Genomic DNA, 25,000 nt, shown 5'->3' on the forward strand with positions numbered 1-25,000 from the left:
GATAGCGATTGGGGCCTCACCTTTAAGATATCTAATTAAACCGCAGACGAAAGGCAACTAGAATCGAACTTCAGTCTCTTACAAGTCAGTTCGTGAGACAAGTGGAAGACGAAATTTAATATTGATAAGTGTAAAGTGTTGTGTTATTCTGTGAACAAGTCCGAGCTTCTTGAAGTTCACCAGGAGAAAGAATTAAGAGTAACTCTTAACAGAGACCTCAAATCCAATAAATATTGTTCAAAAGTTGTTAAGCCATTTAACAAATTTTGGGGGGTTTTATTGGGAGAATTTTCGAATTCAAGTCAAAAGAGTAACTATCACGTTGTTTAATGCACTTGTCTGACCCCACCTTGAATACTGCGTCAGTTGTGGTCACCTAATATAGGAAAGATATAGACACTGCGTCAGTTGTGGTCACCTAATATAGGAAAGATATAGACAATCTGGAGAGAGTACAGAGAAGAGTTACTGAAATGATCTCGTGACTGATAAACAAGCCATGTGAGCAGAGTTGCCATTAAAAAAAAAAAAAGCCAAAGTGGGTTTTTAGGGGGGTTTTATCAAAAATATTTTACATATCAAAATTTATTTTTATATGATATTGGTTAATAAGGTGTATATATGTGTCTATACATAAAAAAAATGTAAAAGTAGTCCAACCTGAGACGTTCATTTCCTGCATAGTACAAATTAACACGGGCTTTGTCCAGCCGGATCAAACTGTGTCAGCATGACCTAAACAAGTGTGTGTTCTTCATTAATAGAAAGTGTCAAAATCTTTCAAGATCTAACTCCCTTCGTGTCTTCTGGCACCTAGCCAAGAATATCTCCAATAACTTTGTTTCTTCATCTTTCCCTCCTTTATTTCAACCTGATGGCACCACTACCATCTCATCTACTTCTAAAGCTGAAGTCTTCGTTCAAACCTTTGCTAAAAACTCTACCCAGGATAATTCATGGCTGGTTCCTCCCTCTCCTCCACCCTTCGACTACTACTTCTTCTGACCCTGCTATCCGCATGCCTCCTCTCCTCCCGCGGCCTCGCTGCACACGACTTTCTTCTTTCTCTCATCCCTATTCTGTCCACCTCTCTAATGTAAGAGTTAACCAGTGTTCTCAATCATTCATCCCTTTCTCTGGTAAACTCTGGAACTCCCTGCCTGCTTCTGTTTTTTCACTTCCTATGACTTGAACTCTTTCAAGAGGGAGGTTTCAAGACACTTATCCTATAATTTTTTGACTACCGGTTTCAACTTTGTTTGGGGACTGGCACCTCAGTCCCCAGTCTTTTTTTTTTTCACTGCACTTGGCCCTCCTATATGAAAAAAAAATCAAACCTTTTGTTTCACTCTTATATTATTTTCTATTGCTTATTTAAACTGATTTACATATAAATATGAGAAATAAACTAAAAAATAAATAAACCCCCAAAAAACAATAAAACCCCCAAAAAACAGTGGGTTGGGTTTAAAAAAAAGTTTTTTTCCAGCCCTGCGTATGAGGAGCGTATGGCCGGAACTCTGCTTAGTTTAGAGAAGCGTAGGATGCGCGGAGACCTAATAGAGATATTCAAAATGATTCGCGGCTTAGACAGTGTTAACTCTAAAAACTACCTAGTTATTGATCGAACAAACACCACTCGTTATAATGGTTATAAGATGCATGGTAAGCGATTTAAATCTTATGTAGCAAAACACTTTTTTTTTTATAGAGTCGTTAACATATGGAATTCTCTCCAAGCACTTGTGGTAAATAGGAACACGGTAGAAACATTTGATCATAGACTAGATAAACACTTCGCATCAATTCCTAAACTTACGTACTTCACTCCTGTGTAAGTGTTTTTGTAAACAGTATTTGATAGAGTAACACGTTTCTTTCATCCTTTCTTATCACATTCTGTGACTGTTTTTTTTTTTCTCTCTGCTGCATGATGCTCTTTTCTTTGGCCTTTGCTGTCGTTTCACCTCTCACTCATAGAATCTGTATCTAGTGGTAGCAGTCACGCAGATAGCCTCGTTGTGCCCAGTAGGGCTGTTGCTGTCTCTTTTACCTTTGTATTCCTTTGTATTTCTCCTCCTCCTCCTCCTTCTTTTCCATCTCCTCCTCAGTTGTTGTATCTATAACTTGAGAGCATGAGAGAAGCTACAAGAGGCCAGGAGGCCTACGCATCGTAGTTCCTATAGTGGCACAGTTACCCTACTCATAAATATATTTAATCTTTTTTTTTTTACTTTTATTGACTCTGCATTGACGACTTGATTACTGAGTCCATTCATCTATAACTTTATATAAGAAACAGTACTTGTAGTCGTATCCTGATTACTGACTCCAATATCCCCTGGTTCCCTGCCGCAGATGCCCCTCTCCGAGCAGGAGGGCCCCTCAGAAGGCACCATCAACCAGCTGGAGATGTACAGTACGCGAGAGCTGGCCTACCACATCACCAGCCACGACTGGGACCTGTTCAGCGCCATCCACGAGGTGAGAGAGAGAGAGAGAGAGAGAGAGAGAGAGAGAGAGCAGCCAGACATTAAGTGATAAAGAACGAACATTTAGATAGACAAATAGAATAACATATTGATCGACTGAATATATCCGTGAACAAAGTAACAACTGCTACTCTTTTCATCGTGCCCCGTGCCCTGTTGTGGTGGTGCTGTGCGGACAGTATGAGTTCCTGTACCACGTGTTCGGCCGGGACCACTTCGGCGAGGTGATGTGCAACCTGGACGTGTTCCTCCGCCGCTTCAACGAGATCCAGTACTGGGTGGTGACGGAAATGTGCCTCGCTAACGCTCTCTCCAAACGCTCCCAACTTCTCAGGAAGTTCATCAAATTGGCAGCTTAGTGAGTACATATGCGTTCAATGGAGGCTCGCTTCATTCCTTCGCGCATTCATTCCTTCGCATTCTCAGTTACATATTTCATCCTGTCCATCAGCCTTCCTTTTATCTATGTTTTCCATTTCCTTCATGGCTTCCCTTCTATCTCGGTAGGTGCTTTCCATTTTTTAGAGTGTAGTTTGTGTCCTGTCCTCTGTTTGGGATGACAGTTCCCTCGTACATACAGATTGAAAGCTTCTTTTTAAAGCTTCACATATTTCTTCTTTTACTTGGTTTATCGGTTGTTGTGGCTATAGTATTTTATCATAATTTCCATGTTATATTTGTTGCTGACACAATAGTAATAGCGACAGCATAGCAATCACAACACAAGCAACAGTAGCAATATGACAGTGGCGGGAGCAGCAGCAACAGTGACAACCTTGCATCATTAGTATTCGTCCCCCACAGTTGCAAGGAGCAGCAGAACCTGAACGCCTTCTTCGCCATCGTGATCGGCCTCAGCAACGTGGCCATATCCCGCCTCACGCAGACATGGGAAAGGCTGTCATCTAGGTATGTGTGTGTGTGGTGTGTGGGTGGGTGAGTGGGTGGATGGCTGAGGGTGTGTGCTTCCCTTTATATGAGTTGAGTGATTGGAACTGAAATACGTATCTTTTCTCTTTTCTTATCTTTGTTTCTACGTATGTGTACTGTCGGTTTTATTTTTCTTTCTTTCTTTCGTTTATTCTTTTTTCTTTCTTTTTTTCAGTCATTCTTTTCTTTCATTTATTTTTCCTTGTCTTTTTTTCAGTTATTCTTTTTCTTTCATTTATTTTTCCTTTCCTTTTTTCCCTTCGTTTTTTTCCTTTCTTTTATATCCGTCTTTGTTTATTATTTTTTGTGGTTTTCTTTTTCTCTTCTCTATTTTTCTCGTTTATTCTTCTTTTCTATCCCTATTTTCAGAATATAACTTTTTTCTTCTGTAGAAGAAAATCAGATGGTTATGTTTATTTTCTTATATAATAGTTTTCTTCTAAGTAACTTGTATTGTTATTTGCATTACTTTACTTTACTTGGTTTTCTTCCAGTTTACCTCTCTTATTATATCTCTCCAACTCTTCCTTAAAATTCCTTCCTTCTTTCCCTCACCCATATCTTTTTACCCCTACTCTTTGCATTAATTTAACTCTCTTACTCTTACTTACTCTTACTGCTTCCATCCTTTTAACTCTCCTCCTCTTACTCTTCCCCTTCTCCTAGCCTTTCTACTGCTGTGATCGTCCTTCGTTAACCATCCTAGCACTGTAAATATAGAGAAAATAAATATAGAGAAAATAAAGTTAATTTTGTCTTTTTTGACGCTTCAGAAGTATTTACACAAAAATAGAGTCTAATAAGTTGTTAGTAATGAAGGGAGAAATTGATTTAGCTGTGAAAAGTTTGATGTTCTCACTCGTATTCCTTCCGTTTTCCTTACCCCTGCCATGTTGCCACTCCCTTCACCTTGGCCTCGCTCCCCGACAGGTTTCGCAAGATGTACACGGAGTTTGAGATGCTGATCGACCCGTCCAAGAACCACCGGGCCTACAGGATGTACGTGGCCAAGCTGCACTCCCCCATCCTGCCCTTCACCCCCCTGCTCATGAAAGGTGTGTGTGTGTGTGTGTGTGGTAAGTCTCATGGTCCTTAGCTATTTGAAACTAGTACTCTTTCTTCTTCGTCTTGATCTTGTTCTTGTTCTTTTCTTCTGCTCCACCACCACCTCTTCCTCCTCCTCCTTCACCCCGTCCTCCTCCTTGTGTATCATAGTAGTGATACAGTAATGAGTTAGTATAGCAGATAGTATAATACATTATACGTAGTAGTACACCGTAGCATTTAGTATAGTGCGGCATAACTGTAGAATACCATAATAGTTAAAATAGTGCAGAATAGTAGTATAGTATTTAATATTAACCCTTTCATTACTATACACTCATACAATTCTTTTTTTTTTCTTTTAATTAACTTTTTTATACATTCATTTTCTTTTTAATTCAACTCCCTTGATCAAATATTTCTGTAGTCAAAAAAGGAGATAAGATTAACCTTCTATTCTCTCTCTCGTCTCCTGTGTCTGCACTCAAGCAATCTTTACACTGTTCTGGAGGTTTATGAAGGACGCCCATAGCAGTTATAGGGTTCAGTAGTGAAGTCTGAAGGCTAAAGAAAGACCTGAAGGTACACTCATTCAAAAAAGTATTGTCACAGTGGTGGCCGACGAGTTTCCCACTGAATAACCCGGTAGTCTCGGTAGGGTTGGTAAGCGTGCTCGATTAAAGTTCTCTCTGTTTCATGAAGCATTATTGCGGCAACTCAAATCATATTGTTTTATTTGCAAGTGCCGCTCACTTTGATTCATGCAGATGCAACTGTACTAAACACACGCATGGTTACCAACATGAGTAGCCTGTTACAAATGGATCCATCTATGGTGTCAGTTACATAAGAACATAAGAAATAAGGGAAGCTGCAAGAAGCGACCAGGCTTACACGTGGCAGTCCCTGTATGAAACACACCTACCTATTTCCATCTGCTATCCCCATCCATAAACTTGTCTAATTTTCTCTTAAAGCTCTCTAGTGTCCTAGCACTAACTACATGATTACTGAGTCCGTTCCACTCATCTACCACTCTATTTGAGAACCAATTTTTTCCTATCTCCTTCCTAAACCTAAATTTTTCAAGCTTGAACCCGTTATTTCTTGTTCTACCCTGGTTGCTGATCCTAAGAATTTTGCTTACATCTCCCTTGTTATAACCCTTATACCACTTAAAGACTTCTATCAGGTCCCCTCTTAACCTACGTCTCTCTAAAGAATGTAAATTTAACAGCTTCAACCTCTCCTCGTAAGGAATACTCCTCATCCCTTGTATCCTTTTAGTCATTCTCCTCTGTACTGATTCTAATAGACCTATATCTTTCCTGTAATGTGGGGACCAGAACTGCACAGCGTAGTCTAGATGAGGTCTGATCAGCGCCAAGTATAACTTTAATATTACTTCCGGCCTTCTACTTTTAACACTCCTAAAAATGAATCCTAGTACCTTATTTGCCCTGTTTCTGGCCTCTATGCATTGTTTCCCTAGACGGAGTTCAGAGCTCCTAAATCTTTCTCGTACCCTGTACCTACCAGAGTTTGGTTGTCTAATGTGTACCTATTGTGTACCTATTGTGTGGGTTTGTTTGTTTGTCTCGTCCTGAAGACTTTATTTCGAAACACTTCTGCGCCGCACCTCCACTACTTTCATAAGGCTTTATTTAGTTAAAGGTACACGGATTTTTAATGGTGTATGATTCTAGTGGTGGATTGATTAGCTTTCTACTTTATTAACAGAAAAAAACACTATAGAATCCGACTAAAAAAAAACACTATAGAAAAAAAAACACTATAGAAAAACTCCATAGAAAAAAAACACTATAGAATCGACAAAAAAAAAACATTATAGAATCCGACTAAAAACAAAATATTGAATCCGTCTAAAAAAAAAACTATAGAATCCGACTAAAAAAAAAAAAACACTGTTGAACCTGACTGATCATCTCTGTGGCGTTTGAAAATAGTCGTACAAGGTGAGAGAGCAAAGCGTCTCAGAATACGAGCCTGATTGTGTAACGGTACTTTTTTGAGTGGATACATGTGCGGCGGTGTTTGTAGTGCTGTATAATCCCTGGTAACCCTGCCGCCCACCCTGCAGACATGACCTTCACCCACGAGGGCAACAGCACCATCATTGACGGCCTGGTGAACTTCGAGAAGATGCACATGCTGGCCGAGACCCTAAGGACCATCCGCTACTGCCGCTCCAGGCCCCTCGGTGAGAGAGAGAGAGAGAGAGAGAGAGAGAGAGAGAGAGAGTATTTGTAATGAGAGGGAAAAGAGTGTATAGTTAGAAAGTGTTTCTAGTGATAAAGCTCTTACAGCGAAGGAAAACAGAGAGAGAGAGAGAGAGAGAGAGAGAGAGAGAGAGAGAGAGAGAGAGAGAGAGAGAGAGAGAGAGAGAGAAAAGTGATAGTGAAAGAAACGGCATGGAATGAGAGTGTCTTGGAAGAGAGAAAAATAAATATAAGAGAAAGAAAGAATACCATAAAGCAGGTGTTTTGAAGAAGTATTAGCGTGTGTCTAAATTAAGTGTTCTCTCCCCTGAGCAGCCCTGGAGGCGCCACCTGTCCCCAAGAACGAAAACGAGATCCGAGCGTACGTGAGGAACCTACAGGTGATAGACAACCAGCGGCGCCTCCTTACCCTCTCCCAGCGGCACGAGCCCAAACGACCATGAGTAGAGAGACGTAGGACGCAACCCTCTCTCAGCTGAGACCACGGGGCGTCCTGCGTCACACACACACACATCCACACACACAGACAGACACACATTTGACTGTTCCTCCGTGTGATCTCAAGCGGACAGATGAAAAAAGGATGGTCTTCGTATATCATGAAGCAGAGTGAACATGGAGAAAGTACATTTTGTCCTAAAGATGATGTTTTTTTTAGGTTCATGTTCTCCGCGGAGACAGAAGGATGCTCGTTGCTTCCCGCAAGTGATCCGAGGGAAATTCGAAGCGTCACGTTGCTTATGAGTGTGTCACGTGGGAGGGTTCACCATTTTTTTACAGTGGGTTCTTCATAACACGAAGCTCCAGCGTCTGTGTACCGAAGCTTCGACTGGGTGGTGAAAGTGAAGCACTGATACTTAAACAGCAGCGTGTAAACCGTTCGAACCAAAAACGAACAACGGAACAGCAGCAGCAGTCACTCACGGAGCAGGAGACAGGAGGTGGAATACAGAGAGAAATTCCACACACGCAACAGTGTAGAAAAAAGAAAAGGTGTTTTTATTGTGGAGCAGAGACTGACCGAGTGGACGAGTGTTGCTGAGTAAGGTAAAAAGAATTTATGATGTGAAGTGTATGAAGTGAAAGACTATAAATCCACTCGTCCCTCCTCCCTCCCTTCTTCCCTCCTCTCACTCTCCCTCTGGCTGGCAAGTTATTGGAGACAGAGGGAGAGAGGGAAGGAAACAGTATGGGAACTTTTACTTGTATACAAAGGTACATGTAGTGGCCATTTTGCAAGTGTACAGTGTGTGTGTGTGTGTGTGTGTGTGTGTGTGTGTGTGTGTGTGTGTGTAAATAGTGTACATAGTTTTCGCCTTCTCCACGTTTCCACTTTTTTTCCATTTGTCATTCTCTTATTTTGTAGAAATGGTGTGTGTGTGTATGTGTGTGTGTGTGTGTGTGTGTGTGTGTGTGTGTGTGTGTGTGTGTGTGTGTTTGGAATACATATCCAGTTATATTTGTATCTGTGATGACATAGATGCGTGTGGCGTTTTACAATATTCATACATAGACACAAAAAAAGTCATGTTCATATTTTTGTAAATGCTAACAGAACGTGCATATATGAAGAGCATCCACAGTAACAGTAATAAGCATAATGATAATAATTACCACCCCCCCAAAAAAAATCAATACTTAATTTGTACATATATAGATTTTTGAAGTAGCGTTAACAGAGAGGAACGTGTTTAGAATATCATGTCGCGCTGTTATAAAGGGTCCAACACAGTATTTCCTAAGTGTGTGTTGCGATGTGTTGCGGGAGGGTTCGTATTAATGTTGTCCTTGCGTGTGTACCTTTGCGTGTTGTGTGAGCGTGTGTGTCTGCTTCCGTGTGCGTGTGCTGATGTGTGTCATCCTACGGGTTAAGTTAGTCATCGCTTGCGTTGTCGTGGTGTGTGTCACGTGATGTGGTATGCAGGCAGTGTTGTGTTGCGGAGCTGGTAAGGTCGATGTTGCCTTGTGTTGTCTCCTTAAACATGTCCTTACGCCATGACTTTTTTTTTTATTTGTGTTCTTTTAAAAGGACAAAAAGGTTCCGTCATATTAGCTGTATCTTTTTTTTTTTTTCTCGTGTGTAATCATATATCCACGTCACAGTCGTCATAATTGTTGTTGCTGTTGTCATTTATCATCTTTCTCCTTCCTCAGCAACTTTCTTGTTGCTTATCTATATTCGAATAATTTCCTGACAGTTAGATCCCTCTGTAGTAGTTCCTGGTAAAAATGATGTATACGTTTTCTGAGTCATACATTTACCTCACCAGAACATTCTGCGAAGCCTTTCCGCGTGTCCGGCCTGCCATTCCTCACTTCACCACGAGGGCTGGGTGCGCACTGACACGACAGCCCCTCCTCACACGTGTTTCCTACTTGAAACTTGGGTCTGGTATAGCGAATCGCCACTGCATTGGTGAATTCTGTAAATTAACCGTGGGTGACTCAGGGTATGATACTCTGGTATAATACTGCGGATACTCAACAGCCCGTGGGAATTCCCCGACAAGTGTCAAAGACTCGTCTGGTCTTCATCAAAGTAGACAGTCCACTTGTGTCTCGATTTTTGCCTTCATGGCGCCTCGCGTATCGGGTCATCTCACAAACTTGCCACACGGATCGCATCCCCTCTGTGCGGAGATTTTTCAGCGTGAGGCGTGACAGCGGCGTGTCCACCGCGAGTCTGGCTCCTTGGTGCCTCCACAGTACAGACAATGGTCATTGCATTGCCTGGGAAGCTACTCGCCGTTTATCAAATATATTGTTAAATAATAATAATGATCATAAAAAATAAATAACAGCGACAATAATAATAATGATAATAATAATAATAATAATAATAATAATAATATAAAAAATAAACTTTTGAAGAAACAACATAATAATAAGAAATAAACAGGCAGCGTGGTTAGCCCACACACTTTGATCTGCGTCTCTACCTTTGTTCGCCTGACTATTCTTACACAACTGTTCCTCTCCCCACTCTGTCCATCCACTGTCCAGCCAACCAACCAAGCCTGGCTCAGTGCCCGCCACGATCCGCTGTAGCCTCTCTCATTCGGTGCACGCACGCAGTGCCTCTGAGGGCGCCAGTGCCGCCTGTTACTGCGTCCGCGCTCTTCGCTGTTTACCGTTGAATTATTGAGACTGAAGAATTAATGTGCAAATGCACAGCGCCGCCTTGAACCTTCATTGTGAGAAACAAGAGGCTTGTCTTGAATTCCTAGGGGAGGATAAATAATCTGTAGTATGACTAGGTGGAGGTTAGTGAGGAGGGAGAGGAAGGAAGAGCGAGGGGAGGCTGCGCGGATGGCGAGGCACGCCCGCTCTTTGTACCTGACAGCTCATCTGCCGCACGCCTGCTTTACGCTGTCACATACCATTCCCTGAAGCTGTGTCGCAGTTCTCTCATTGGCGTCTGTCACCTGGTCTATTAGTGAATCCTTCGCACAGGTGTCTTCATCCCCTGCGTGGCTTTCGTTTCTCCTCCGTATCGGCATCGTGAGTCTTATCGAGTTGTGCGGACGCAATACAACTAACGATGCCAGCCACTTTCGCCGCGAGTTGTACAATCTATAGGCGGTTCAGCGTGACATGTGATTTAACGAGTAGTGGATGTTGGTGCCAGTCATAAAGGACAGTCGTGGTAGCGAACACTCACTTCAATATTCGCACGGTTTTGTGTCTGATGATATAGATGTTCCTCTTTGCGTCTTCTGCCATTCTGTATTCTGTCTCCCCGCCCTCCACTCGCCGTGATCCGCCTGTTCTCTGCCTTATCAGCTTCCGTCACGATGTATGTTTCCAGTTCGGTGTGTTGTAACTCAAGACAAACTTCACTAGATGACATGAGGTAGTCCGCTTGCTGTTTGGTTCTGTCCTGTAATTGATGCTGATTGTCATGGCGTCTTCTTTTCTTTGAACATTTTCTCCCATTTCTTTTTCCAGCGTGGACTATTGATGTCTTTCTCGAGATATGAGGGTTTTTCACAACTACTACTACTACTATTACTACTGCTACCATCACTACTACTGCAAACAATACGTATTACTTCTACAATGATCTGCCTTTATGATAGCAACTTTTTACTGTAACACTCACGAATTTAAAAAAAAAAATCTATAAACTTTGATCTTTGACCTGTGATATTTGTGTCTAGAGTGTGCTAAGCCCAACTTTCACCTCCTTCGTATTTTATTTTCTTACTCATTCTTTATTAATCTTCCTTGTTTCGTCTCAGTGTTAAAATGTGTGTGTGTGTGTGTGTGTGTGTGTGTGTGGTGTGTGTGTGTGTGTGTGTGTCCTTTCTTCGTTATCTGCGTGACGCCTTTCGCTTTTTATCTTCTATTTAGGCCTCAAAAATAGCTTTAATTCGTCTAATTGTGGTTTCTTTATCATAGCTGAGTCTTGTGACGGTTACTGTATTCACCAGTTATATAATCTAAGCACACACACACACACACACACACACACACACACACACACACACACACACACACACACCTGTCACCTCATATCCCCAGCCAATCACACTTTCCACTCCCAGCCTCACCTGTTGCCTCTCACTTGCATAATATCGTGCCTATGCAATCACCACTTCCAGCCTTAATCTATTCTGTCTCGACTCCGCTGTAAGCAATCTCAGGCAATCCATAGCTTGTAATTGCATAAGCCAGCGAGAGGGAGAGAGGGCGGGGGAACTCTGAAAGATTCTCTATAGTAAAGATAAAAGTGAAAGGTCTACTAGAGATGTTAGAGGTCTTAGTAATCACGTCTTTAGGTTAGGTAAGATTAGTAAGATTCTTTCTGAGTTAAATCACCAAACAGCAGATATAAGCGTCCTCTTCCTTCAAGCAGCTGTTTATGGCAGGTGTTTACGGTCCTGCCTCGAGGTACCTTTTGGGTGGGAGAAGTAGATCTACGTAAGAAAAAATAGGGTCATAACTCTGTCAACTTCAGATCTGTCCTTATCTTATGAAACCAGTGTGAGTGTGTTCCCCCCACCCTTCACCCCCATACATTGTCTCCCTTCGGTGCGTCCTGCAGTGGGTGTTGCCTCCGCCGGGTGGTTGGTGTCCCTTTACCCTGCCTCAAGCAGGAGCATAGTCACTGGCAGGAGTTGAGTACGCTGCCGCACTCACTTCCACTATGTTGTATGTCTTCCCTCACTTAATCCCTTCACTGCTCTGTGGGAAATTTCTCCTTAATTGGTAACTTTTCTGAGACATCTTTTCCTGTTCTAATTTTTACAACTTCTATTATTTTGCATCCCCTTCTCTCCTATAGGTGCTTATAAAGATTCCATACATTAATTTTAGTGTTGTGAATTGTTGCATATCACAGTGAAAGGGTTTGATCCTCTGACCTGCTGACGATTTTCTCGCAAGACTTTAAACACTTGATCGACACTTAGCGGATCAGAGGACTTTAGGTTGCGGGAAAGCACAAAATTCAGTGGCGTTGAGTGTCGTTTGTTACTCGACTCGCCCGTGACACCACTCCTGTCTCCAGCACCTCCCTCCCTCCCTGCATTTCACGCCTCTACGGGGGAGACAGAAGGTGTTAGTGGGGTGTAGTTGAAAAGGATCCCGTGTAGAGGGAGAAAAGATAAACGTGACTTTTTTTGGGATTTAGACCTTTAGGGAGTAAATTTATCTACCTAGTCACGCAGATTTAGTATTACGAAGACTAATTTCTATAACATCACTGAATTGTTTGTTGTCGCTTACCTGATGTCAATGATTTGTCCCTGAAGCTCGTAACAAACAAGAAAAGGACAAAAACACTCAGCTTGTGTTCATACTTGTTCATCTTGGTGTCCAGCTGTCGTCGTGCACGTGAAGGAGGCAAACTTTTTAAAATTCCGGTGCTGTTAACAATTATCCTCCAACTCCTGCCATTACAACTACGTAACTATTCCTTCCTCTTTATCACAGGAAAGTCCGTCTCGCCTTACCTTGTAAATACAATGTCACCAGCAAGCATCCTTGACTTCACACTTGTACATCACAGGCCGTGTTCCCAAACGTCTCGGCGTTTCGTCTCGACTGTTTTACAGGCTATGAAGGTGCAGCTACTGAGGTTGTCACTCGTGTTAACAAGGATTGTGCGTCATCCATGGAAAAGACATCCATGAGAAGCAGAGATCATTGAGGCCGGGCGTGGCTCCAGGGGTGTGGCACTGATGGGGTGGGGGTGTGGAGGGGTGGGGTAAAAAAGCAAAGTTGACAAACTAAAATCAGTCGGTGCTGGAATGTGATCATCTCGAACTCTTGCATCAGTTGACTGCTACATCCACGACTTCTGGTCATGCAAAATATTAGCCATGATTACTAGTTTTAAGATTCGTTTAAGAGATAAAATATTGATCTGAAGAAGGAATATTTCAGATGGCATTTTCTGCAACGGAATATTGGCATTGTCCATTTTTTGACGGTGCATACCAGTCAAGAATTGACCAGCTCAACAAGGAACACTGAGGGGCACACCGCCTCACCCCCTGGAGCCACCCTTGTCTGTGGCTTTTGAAAACAGTCCTCACGAGACCCCGAGGCGCTGCAAGATGCGACCCTTCATCACTCGGGCGTCGCCTTTGTAACCGGCTCATATCAGTATTTCTATATATATATATTTTTTTTTTTCGCCATGACTGATTGCCTTCTCTAGTTTCTCTTTCAATTTGATTTCATTCTTCTCTTGTATCTTTTTTTTTATCACGATTGTCTTTCTTATTCATCTTTCGAGCAGCTTCTTATATATATATATATATATATATATATATATATATATATATATATATATATATATATATATATATATATATATATATATATATATGACGTTATTCATTTTAAATTTCATTACATTTAATTATCTTATTATTCATAATCGATTGTTTCTACTTTTATCACCATGATTACATTCTCCATGTTCTGAATCACGCCCTTAATACATATTATCGTACGTGTGTTCTCTTTCTTCACTAACTGTTCTTCACAATGTGACCAGTCTCTCTCTCTCTCTCTCTCTCTCTCTCTCTCTCTCTCTCTCTCTCTCTCTCTCTCTCTCTCTCTCTCTCTCTCTCTCTCTTTTTCGCCTTGCTCAACCAGACCAAGAATTAATCATATCACTAAGTCGTAACAAACTAGCTGTGTACATTCGAGGTGTGGCTGCACAGAGACTACACTCGTTCAGGAATATAATTATATGCTGCATATTTTTCTCTCCCTCTTCCCCAACCCTTGTCGGAACTCCTTTTTGAATATCCATTATATATTGTACATTAAAAAGTAATATAGTATAGTGATATAAATATATACACGTATATACAACACACATATTGTAATCTTTATTCGAATCAATATTTCTACTTCCATATTTTGCAATCTTCAGAATAAAAGAACTTCATAATTGCGTTTATCTCATCTCCCTGGAAGTGAGTGAGTATGTGTGTGTGTGTGTGTGTGATGTAAGAAGTGCTGCAGCCAGTCAGAGTAAGTGAGAATGAATATGAGAAAGTGTGTGTGTGTGTAAGCCTTTGTGGAATGAAGGTGTCAGGGACACTAGAAGGGAAAGAAAAAGAATAGATAGAGCAAGCAAGCAGCAGAAAAAAAAAAGGGGGGGGCATGAAAGTAAAGAAACAAGATAAATGCCAGAATGCATGACATCATGAGACAGCAGCGACTGACGAAGTGAAAGATAATCTATGCCAAAGTGAGGTGTGAGAGAAGTGGAATAGTGTCTTTATTGGATAAGGATATGGAAGATAGCCATGGATGATATAGATTCATAAGAGATGAGAGTGTCGAACCGTGAAGGTATAGAGAGCTTGAAAGCAAACGGTGTAGCTGTGACAGACGAGGAAGAAACCAGGAAGGCGATCAGAGTTTTGGGAAGATGTGGGTGGTGTAGGCGAGGTGTTTGTGTGTGGGAAAGGGAAAATACAGAAAATACGGATAAGGTGAATGAAAGAATCAGTAGGAAGTTGAGCAATGTGTAAAAAGGCAGAAGAATGGTAAGGCAGCAGGACCAGGTGATGTACCGCGTGAGTTTTACGAGAATGGAAGCGAGGTGGTGATCGATGGGATGACTGGAATATTTAACCAAGTGTAGGAAGTGAAGAAGGTGCCGTGAAAGGGAAGTGAATATTGAGTGACACTGATGCATAAGATTGGATATAAGAATAAGAATTTGTTAAAGAACTATAAGCTAGTTACTTTAGTGAACACAGCAGGTAAAATTGTTAGAGCAGTGCTGAATGAAAAACTGTTTATGTCGACTGAGGGAACTAAAGTGTTGAATGAGGAACTGAATGGTTTCCGTGTGGACGGGATATCAGAGGACATTGTGGTACTTTTTGATTAGAAGTCCGCCCCCTCATTTCCCCCACATCCCCCAACCCCTCAAACAAGTTTGGAGGCCTGTGGGGAATCGAAGGTTTTGGGAGATGAAAAATAAATGAAATAAGGGCGTTAAAAATCTAAGGAAATTTGTTTTAATATTTCGAATCTTCCTAACATATCCTAGCCCCTAAACCGCCCACCCCCACTCGCTAAAACGTTAACCTAACCTAATATAACCTAACCTAAAGAGGGAACTCAAAAATTATACCGTTAAGCCTTACCGGTGTGGAGGAGAGATTCTCAGGACGATGGAGGTGGGTACAGTTTGGCGCCTTCCTTGATAAACACATGGAACCTCTTCCTTATGTCTGTATATCGCATCTTGACTATTGCTGTTGCTAAATATCTCACATAGTGACTTTTTTCCCTGCTGAACACTGGCACTGTTCGCTTCACCTCCCTCCACTGGGTAGCCATATTAAGAAGTGACAGAGAGCCTCTATCAGAACGCCTGACACGTCTCTAAAACAAATGAAAAGTGTAACTGAACTTACCGTGGAAAGTCGTGATTGGCGGCCTCAGGAATGGCCTCACGAGTGGCTGCGCTGATTGGAGGGATCACCTGTATAGATACCATGAAATCCTAATGTGCCACTACCCACAAATCCCAGTTATAAACGAAAGAAAATAATTTCAATGTTTATTTTTGATTGGTGCAGAGCTCGCTGGACTTAGAAAATGTCGAATTTCTCCACACTCGAGTGCCATTACGGCCATACAAGACACGTGCCCCCATTCTTTTTACGTTTACGGCAAGGTCACCGAACTTTCTATATGACATGTGAGTTTCGTGCTTGTATGTAACACAGACGTGATATCCAGATTAATCCATTATGTTTAATGTGAATTAACTAATTGAAGAAATAATGAGCGAGATAAACTTTACTTACGTTTCTAAGGCATAGAAAAATGCAAATGATAGGAAAAAAAAAAAAGCTACAGAATTTTAGAGAAGAGTGAGTCAGAGAGAGGAGTACAGGAGTAGGAGTTTGAAAATATATTTATGCTGTTATATCTAAATGATGTGGTGGTTATGGTCAGCTGAAGAACTTCAAAGCTTATTAGATATTTTTGAATGGGTATGGGAAACTTTGGAGTAAGATCTGGGAGTGAAAAGAGCGAGGTAGTAAAACTAACTAGGCCAGAGAATAAGAGAAATTTAGTACGGAGACCTGGAAGGAATGAGTTGCAATTGTACAGAAGCGTTAAATTTTAGGGGTGTGGATGAGTCCGGCCAGTAGGCCGCGGCCACCAGTTGTCCCATTCCCAGTCCGCGTGGTTGTGAAAGGCTAGTATGAAAAATATGAAGAACCAATGGATGGGAAGTGTGACAAGTATGAAAACGAGTAAATACGATGTTTTGCAACTGTGGAAGAATGTAGCGGTCCCAAGTATAATGTACATTATGGGCGTGATGGCATGGAATGAGAGTTAATTAAAGAAGTTGGACGTACGTAGGGTAGGATAAGGTAGCAAGAATGGGACTGAATGCACCAAGCTATGCAGCAATAGAAGCTTCGAGAGGCAAAATGGGCGGAGTATATTTAAGAAAAGATACATGAGTGATCTTGACATGCGGAGATAGAATGGAGCAAATGAAAGATGCAAGATTATGAGAAAGGTGAGTCTGTGAATTGCAAGGAGTAGCGAGTGGGGGGAAAATGGTAGAGAGGAGTGGCATGGTAATTATGCATGATAACCGACCATTTAAAGGGAAACAGATTATGTATGGCCGAAGAATGATTGGCAGAAATAGAGAGTGAATAGAGTGGGATATGAGAACGTGGAAAAGTGACACAGACAGATCAGCGAAGTGGGAAATACTGAATGAATGGAAGAACATGAAACGAAAGAAGACTCTAGAATGACTCAAAGAGAAAGAGTCTCTAATGTATGAAAAAAAATATATTATGAGGGGAGCTTGGATAATGATCCTCTCTTCCAGGCGAGGGTGCAGTGTGTTGTGAATGCAGTATATGGATGTGAATGTTGATCCCGCAGATGGAGGAACTTGGAATGCTGGATTTTGAGGGAAACGAGATGGACAGGAAAGAGATGATGCAACTTATTCTGAATTGGGATATAATAGGAATGAGAGTGGAGAAAAACTAGAAGGGCATGGATGGTGTTGCTGCTGAGACTGAGTAGAAAGACAAATGAAAGGACTTCTTGCAGAGAATGTGGGATGCCAGATGTAGGAATTAGTGGTATGGTAAACACATTTTTTTTTTTCCTGCTTCTTCTTTTACAGGAGTTACCAATATAAAAGCCAAACTTAGGAGAAGTCTCAAGTCACGTTCAGGATAAGTCCACTTACACCCAAGCCTCTGTGCAGGCCCTGACAAAAATGGTGACAGACAACATCAGGAACCATTGTGTCATGGTGAGATGCTTGATGAGTTTGTGATTGAGATGGACCTAGAAAACCTGAATGAGACCCTGGCAAAAGGAAAAGTGACTTGGTGTGCTAGGAAACAGGAGTCTGCGATTGACTGCATGTTAGTGAATGGGAGAATGTGTGAAATTGTTGACCACATGTGGATAGATGAGGATGGAATGAGTGACATTGTCTCAGACCATAATTTGCTGGTGCTAGAATGTAAGTTAAATGAAAGAGCCAGAATGAATGCCAAGGCTAAGAAGAGAGAGTAGAGACTGAGGGATGTAGAATGGGAGAATTTCCAGGTAGACTTGAGTGAGAGAAACTGGGAGGGTGAAAGGTTGAATGGCATGGATGAGCTGAATGAGAGATTTGTACAGAACTTGAGAAATGCAACAGACAACCAGATAGGGTATGTATGAGTGAATGCTAGGAAGCATAGATATAAGCCGTGATGGAGTGACAAGATCAGGGATGTTAGGAAGGAAAGAAAGAGTCTAAATAGGGTGTGTAGACAGTTGAGAAAGAGGAGGCATGAGAGTGAGGAGGCTAAGAGTGATTACCAGAATGCATGTGAGCCAGCAGCGAGTGACAAATAAAAAAAATAATGAATGCTAAAATTAAGTGTGAGAAAAATGTGATTTAGTCCTAAAGAGAGAAAGGTGTTGAAGGTGGCTGGGAATGATACAGAATCCTGAGGGGTGAGGGAATACTTGACAGTGAGAATGCGGAGAGCCTGAAGGTGAATGAAGCAGTGATGACAAATAAGGAAGAAATGAGAAAGGCAGTAAAAGAGTTTTGGGAAGAGATTGAAAGTGTAGGTGAGGTATTTGATGTGAGAGAAGGATGTGTGACACTAGATAGGAAGGATGCAGATGAGTTGAATAAAAGAATCAGTAGGAAGTGGAAATGTGTGAAAAGGCAAAAGACAGAAGGGTCAGATGAAATACCCTATGAGATATATGAAAATGGAGGGGAAGGTCTGATTGATAGGATGACTGAGTTATTTAACCATGTGTGGAAGGAGGAGAGAGTGCTGAGAATGTAGAATGAATGCAGGGTGACTCTGCTGCATAAGGGAGGCTACAAGAGTAAGAATGCTAGGAAGCATAGATATAAGCCATGGTGGAGTGACAAGATTAGGGATGATAGGGTGAATAGAGAGATGTTAGGTAGAGTCTTAAAAAGATTGGGTTTGCTGCAAAGCTAGTTAGTATAGTGCAAAATATGTATGTGGACACAAGAAACTAAATACAGACTAGGAGACAGAAACAGACTGGGTGAAGAGTGAGAGAGGAGTTAGGCAAGGTTGTATACTGTCACCAACCCTTTTTAGCTTGTATACAGAGGAATTGGCTACCAGAATGAAAAAAAAAATGTATGCAGGAGTAAGTGTGAAGAATGATAAGATATGTGTGCTCTTTTATGCAGATGATGTTGGAGTTATGAGTAAATTAGCAGATGAGCTTCAAAGTTTGTTGTATGTTGTATATGGGTATGGAAGAGATTTTGGAGTGAAATTTAGCAGTGAGAAAAATAAGATAGTGATGGTGAATAGGTTAGAGAATGAGAGAAATTCAGTGTGGAGACTGGGAGAGAATGAGTCACAACAGACTGATGAATACAAGTATCTGGAGATGTGGATGAGTACAGATGGCTGTGTGAAGGTAAAGAATGAAAAGATAAGCATGGTGAACCAGTGGGTTGGTCATTTAGGAAGTGCAGCAAGGATGAGAGTGAGTAAGCATGATGTGCTGCGATAAGTTTGGAAGAGAGTGGCTGTTCAAAGCATTATGTACAGTATGGATGTGATTGTGTGGAGTGAGTATGAACTAGAAAAGTTAGAAGTAGGGCAGAATAGAGTACCAAGAATGGCACTGAATGCACCAAGGTATGGAGCAATAGAGGCTTTGAGGGGAGACGTGGGCTGGAGTACATTTAGAGAGAGACATGTAAAGGCAACCCTGAGATACAAGGCTAGATTAGAGCAAATGGATGATGCAAAACTAGTGAGAAAGGTGTTTCTGTGAAATATTATGGGTAGCAGGTGTGGGAAGAAGTGTGAAGATGGTAGTAAAGAGTGGCTTGGAAATTAGTTAGGCTTTTCAGTGGTTTGAGGGGAGGCATGTTGAGAGTGACTGGAGTATGGTTGCTAGAAATGGAAAGAGTTTAGAATGGGATGTAAGAAAGCGAAAGATTGAGGTAGAGTAGTGAAATGTGTAGGACTGGGTGAACGGAAGAATAAGATGAAAAAGAGTACTTTGGCGTGGTATAGAGAGAAAGAGGCCCTGATGTATGAAAAGTGGTATGAGGGAGGCTTGGGTGATCTTCTCTTTCAAGCAAGGGCACAGTGTATGGATGTGAATGCAAGGAATTACATAATTATGGTGTGCGTCCCGCAGCAAAGTGTGCCAGATGTGTGACATGGGAGAGGATGAGTCGGTTGGGCATGTGGTGCAGGAGTGTGTGGAGTATGCCAGGGACCGTAATGAGGTGATGCAAGTGGTGCTGAGGGAATTGGGGAATGTCAGAGAGGAGAAGACAAGAAGGGAAAGGATGGTGCTGCTCAGACTGTGTGGGGAAACGAATTAAAGGATGATTGAAGCCATGAAGGAGTTCCTGGATAAAATGTGGCATGCTAGATGTAAGAGTTAATGGTGTGAAATATAGTCTGTTCTCTGTTTGACGTTCTCTCTCTCTCTCTCTCTCTCTCTCTCTCTCTCTCTCTCTCTCTCTCTCTCTCTCTCTTTTCCTACAGGGGCTGCCGATACAAAAGGCCAGGCTCAGGAGTAATCCCGAGCCACCTCTAGTATTAAGATCAAGATCAGGTCATTTGTTTACAAACAAGATGCGTTCATTAACATCGAACATGTGGAGATTTTAATGTGTCTGAAAAAGGCTAAAAGATGCACTTATGTTTTTTTTATTGATTTATTAGTTATCATATGAAAAATATATATTGATATTTGGTATGACTTTTATAATTAACTCAAATTATTTTTGACATTCGAATTCTGTGAGCCTCAAGATGGCGGCGACGACGAGTTCGTTAAGTGTACGTTTGAACACTTTACTGATTTATTGCTGATGTAGGGCTTGTTGAAGCCAGTACTGGCGCCGGAATGTGTGGGTTGGGGGAAAGTCTCGAGGTGAAGTATTGCAGTGTTGCTCCGGGGAGGCAGAGGGCCGCGGAGGTGCGTAGTGGTAGTGGCGGTGGTGACAAGCGGGTGGGGCAGGATTTGAATGGGCTCACTGGGTCTGGCACTGGTACAGGCGAGGTGGTGGTGGTGCCAGGTATGCGGTGACTGGCACTGGCACAGGTGAGGTGGTGGTGGTGGGTGGCACTGTCACATAACACCACTAACACCTGCTACCTTTTGTCACACGCTCAGTGTCTCCCAGTTTTGCGGATATTTTTGTCAGTTCAGCCTGTCACAGCTGTCTCTGGGCAGCCTTGTAGAAGTTTATGTAAGGGTTTTGCAGGACACATTCCCAGCAAGAGGCGCTATCTAGGGCTTTGCATAGTTATTCAGTGTTCTTGGTTTGTTTTGACAAGTTAAAATTGTGTAGGGTTGCTCAAATACCGTTACATGTGCCAGTACCCGTGAAAGGGTTCAGAAAAAAAAAAAGTCTAAGTATCAAAACTATGCAATTCATTCTGTTGAAATTTGGGGAGATGCAGGGGAGTGTGGGAATAACATTAGACTGTATTATTGCAGTTTCAACCAATACACCGTACATAACTATAGCACTTCACAGGTCTGCACCTCAGTCTAGAGCATTTCTAGTCCCATTTTACCCTGTCAAAAATAAATAATAACTTCAGATGAGAATTTCAAAGATTTTAAGTCAGTTTTAGCTTAGGTCCACCTCTTGTTGTCTCCCGTAGGATACTGAGTGTGGTCATATGTTTGTTAGCAATAGTGCGCATGTTCGATGGCAGCATGATGTTGAGTCATGTGTTAAGATCTATGATGACATGGGGTTACCTGGTGCGAATCGGGTGACTCGGAAATTTGTTGGCCAATCACGTATAGGCATGTGTGTTTAGAGGAGGAAAGAAGACCTTTCTGTCTGTGCTGGTCAGTTAGAACACAGCTGCAGAGAAGATGTGAGCTGGCTGTTAATATATGAACTGGCAATTTACTGCCAGTTCCCTCACTTTCTTCTAAAGGTATTTTTGGTTAAGTAATTACTGTTGGTATGTAGTGATGACAGACAGAATGTTGGAGGTTACAAAATGTTACATCATGTTAGTTTACCTTATGTGGGGGCTTGGGAGGTTAGGTTAGGTAATGTTAGAGGTAATATGGAGATAACCTTAGCGTCTTCTCCCGGGTCAATATTTACATGTCCGACATAATCAAAGTTGTAGAATATCATGCAGTATATGTATCAACTTCCAGAAACTTGTTAAAAAGAAAAAAAAAAGAAAAAGAAAAAGAAAGAAAAAAACACAAGGTAAAAGGTTAATGAAGTGACACATCCCACACAACACCCTCCCCTTCTGAGTGCTTGAGAGTCACTGCTGGCCACCTGCTGGAGCTGTGCGGGGCATGGTGGGGTTAGCCATCAGAATACTTAGTTATTTGAAGTTCTTGGTAACCTGACCCTTAACTTTTTTTTTAATTAATTAATTTATTTTTTTATTTATTTTTTTTTTTTTCATAATTAAGCAAGAACTTATTATAACTAAGAGATAATATGGAGATAACCTTAGCATTTTCTCCCAAGGTTAATAGCTACATATCAGATAGAATTAAGGTTGTAGAATATCATGATATTTATCAACTGGAAACTTGTTTAAAGAAAAAAAAAAAAAAAGTTAATTAACTGACACATCCCATGTGACACTTTCCCCCTCCAAGTGCTTGAGAGTCACGGCTGGCTGGCTGGCCGACTGCTGGAGCTGTGCGGGGCAGGGTGGGGGTGGCCATTACAGGAATTGGAATACTTAGTTATTTGAAGTTCTTGCTCATTTATGAAGAAAATAAAATAAAACAAAGGCAACGGTTAGGTTAGGTTGATGTCAGGTTAGGTTAGCGAGAACTTCAAATAATTAAGTATTCTGATTCCCATAACAGCTAACTCCACCCTGCCCTGCACAGCTCCAACAGCCGGCCAGGCTATTGGAGTTGCTTGGGAGTGACTCCCAAGCACTCAGAGGGGCATGATGTTGCACGGGGATGCGTCAGTTCACTAACCTTTTACTTTGTTTTTGTTTTCTTTGTTTGCTTTAACAAGTTTGTATAAGTTGATATATACTGCATGATATTCTACAACCTTAATTCTATCTGATACATAAGTATTAACCTCTGGGGAAGAGGCTAAGGTTATCTCCATATTCGCCTAAGTATTCTGATTCCTGCAACGGCTAACTCTGCCCTGCCCCGCACAGCTCTGGCAGCCGGCCAGCAATGACTCTCAAGCACTCGGAAGGGGAGGGTGTCATGTGGGGATGCATCAGTTCATCAACCTTTTATTTTTTTTTTACACATTTCTGGAAGTTGATACATATTGCATGATATTCTACAACCTTAATTCTGACATGGAAGTAGTGACTTCAGGAGGAGATGCTAAGGTTATCTCCATGTTATCCAATGTTAGGTTCAGTTAAGTTAGTTGATATTAGGTTAGGTTAGTGACCTTAAAAGAGGGTCCAGGGTGGAAAGCACCCTCCCCCTCGGCTAGGTTAAATTAGGTAATGTTAGGTTAGGTTAGTGACCTTCAGGAGGATGTTTGGGGGGGGGGTCGAAGTCCACCCCCTCCCCCCATTAGGTTAGGTTGGTAATGTTAGGATAGGATAGCATAGAAATTTCCCATTTTTTAAATATTTAGTTTGTCATCCTTAGACTTTTCAGGAGTGTAAAAAATGCCTCATTTTGGCTTTGCCTACCCAAAAAAACCCACATTCCCATCACCCTATGCTTTTTGGCTTTAGTGAAAGAGATAAACAGGATGGGAGTATTGGTTGAAAATGCAGATTTACCCATTAGGCCACTAGTGTCCAGGTACTGTTTGTTTCTTGGCCATGTGTGACTCTTTCCCAAATTGTGATCTATACAATGATATAACATTAGGACATAAGAAAATAAGGGAAATTGCAAGAAGCCATCAGGACTGCACGTGGCAGTCCCCATAGGAAACATACCTACCTATTTCCATCTATTGTTCCCATCTATAAATTTGTTTAATTTGGCACTTCTTCGAAAGAATTCAGAGTTCACAGGGTTATTCCAAGGTACAATGTCTGCCCTACTTGACAGTCTGAAGTGAATCTCATGCCCTCTGATTGCACTTTTCTCTGCAATAAAATGAGATGTGAGTGTGGCCAGAGTGCTGTGCTGCTTTATGAATAATGAAATTCATCTGAGTAAGGAATGATTCTTCCTGAAGTAATTCCTAATTGATTTGTGTTGCTGACTGGCAGGGCTTGGGTCAGCTTATAATTTTTATTTGTATATTGATTAATTGTTGTGTGAGTAGAAGTAACAAAGGCAGAAAAGGCCGGGGTGGAGCAGCTGGGTTTGACTGTGGATGGCTGAATACTTCGCTTCAAATGCTACTCTCAGCTACCATTGTACCATTCATTTTTATTTCCCCAACTTGGCTTGCCTGCCTTGACTTAATGATAGAAGCAAGCCATGGTGATAGCCAGAGGGACACACACTTCTTCACACACTGACACAACAACCATACTGATTATCATAAGTGACACAGGAACAGAAACCCAGAGCCACAAGGAATGAACACTCACACTGTTGCTTCTTTTACCCTTCAGGTCCGCTTGCAGGCAGCCCTGAACCAGCCTCAGGTGGCCACCCGGTGTGAAGAGGTAGCACAGATACTGTCTGAAGCCACCACCAAAGATGCCGGCTACATCCTCAGGGCCACGGTGGAAAGCATCCTTGTACAGGCCACTCCCACCACAATCCAGGGGTGCACAGGCTGGGGACTGAGGGTCATCACACGTTCAGCTCAGCCCCGTGAGTTTGAGCAGCTGCGGGCATTCCTTGGACCCAATGGCCCCCTCCTGGCATTGATCTTCCGGCTGGCCAGTGACCCGTACATGGTGTTTGAGTTCCCTGTGGCCTGGCTGCCGGTAAGACATCACTGTTTTCAGCTTTTTTTTTTTTTTTTTTTTTTTTTTCCTATCATTTGTAGTAAGTAATTGGTTTAATAGCTCCCAGTATAATAAATTTTGCAGTTACTGAACTGGACAATGAAAAGGAAATTTCAAATGCAGTACTGTATCTTTTATTTTTCACTACTTTGTGTAGCATGGTGACCTTACTTTGTTTGGTCTCAGTCTTAGGTTTAATGTGCTTGTATGTATTAGTAAATGTATGTAGATAATTGTTGTAAGTTTGGGGTTCTCAACAGTATGTATGTATGTGTATGTAAAAGCCTTCACTGATCATTAGGCCTGGAATATTACACACACACACACACACACACACATGTAGGAAGGGCCAGTGCCCTTCCTACATAAAAAAAAAAAAAAAAAAACA

General features: G+C 41.8%; 1 protein-coding gene and 1 long non-coding RNA gene across 2 annotated transcripts in view; both read left to right on the forward strand.

Moving 5' to 3' along the window:
- Positions 1-13,801, forward strand: part of LOC135089906 (rap guanine nucleotide exchange factor 4-like) — a 197,483-nt gene extending 183,682 nt beyond the window's left edge. Inside the window, 6 exon segments of the mRNA XM_063986088.1 lie at positions 2,359-2,484; positions 2,672-2,850; positions 3,297-3,401; positions 4,353-4,477; positions 6,568-6,687; positions 7,022-13,801. Coding sequence (XP_063842158.1) covers positions 2,359-2,484; positions 2,672-2,850; positions 3,297-3,401; positions 4,353-4,477; positions 6,568-6,687; positions 7,022-7,149 — 783 coding nt within the window. The 3' untranslated portion in view covers positions 7,150-13,801.
- Positions 13,802-15,336: 1,535 nt separating this feature from the next.
- LOC135090042 (uncharacterized) lies at positions 15,337-24,422 on the forward strand. The gene is made up of 2 exons (XR_010261743.1): positions 15,337-15,890; positions 24,271-24,422. It is a non-coding gene; the product is annotated as an uncharacterized LOC135090042 (long non-coding RNA).
- The last annotated feature ends 578 nt before the right edge of the window (positions 24,423-25,000 follow it).

The sequence above is a fragment of the Scylla paramamosain genome, chromosome 34, assembly GCF_035594125.1.
Source record: "Scylla paramamosain isolate STU-SP2022 chromosome 34, ASM3559412v1, whole genome shotgun sequence".
NCBI classification, from domain to species: domain Eukaryota; kingdom Metazoa; phylum Arthropoda; class Malacostraca; order Decapoda; family Portunidae; genus Scylla; species Scylla paramamosain.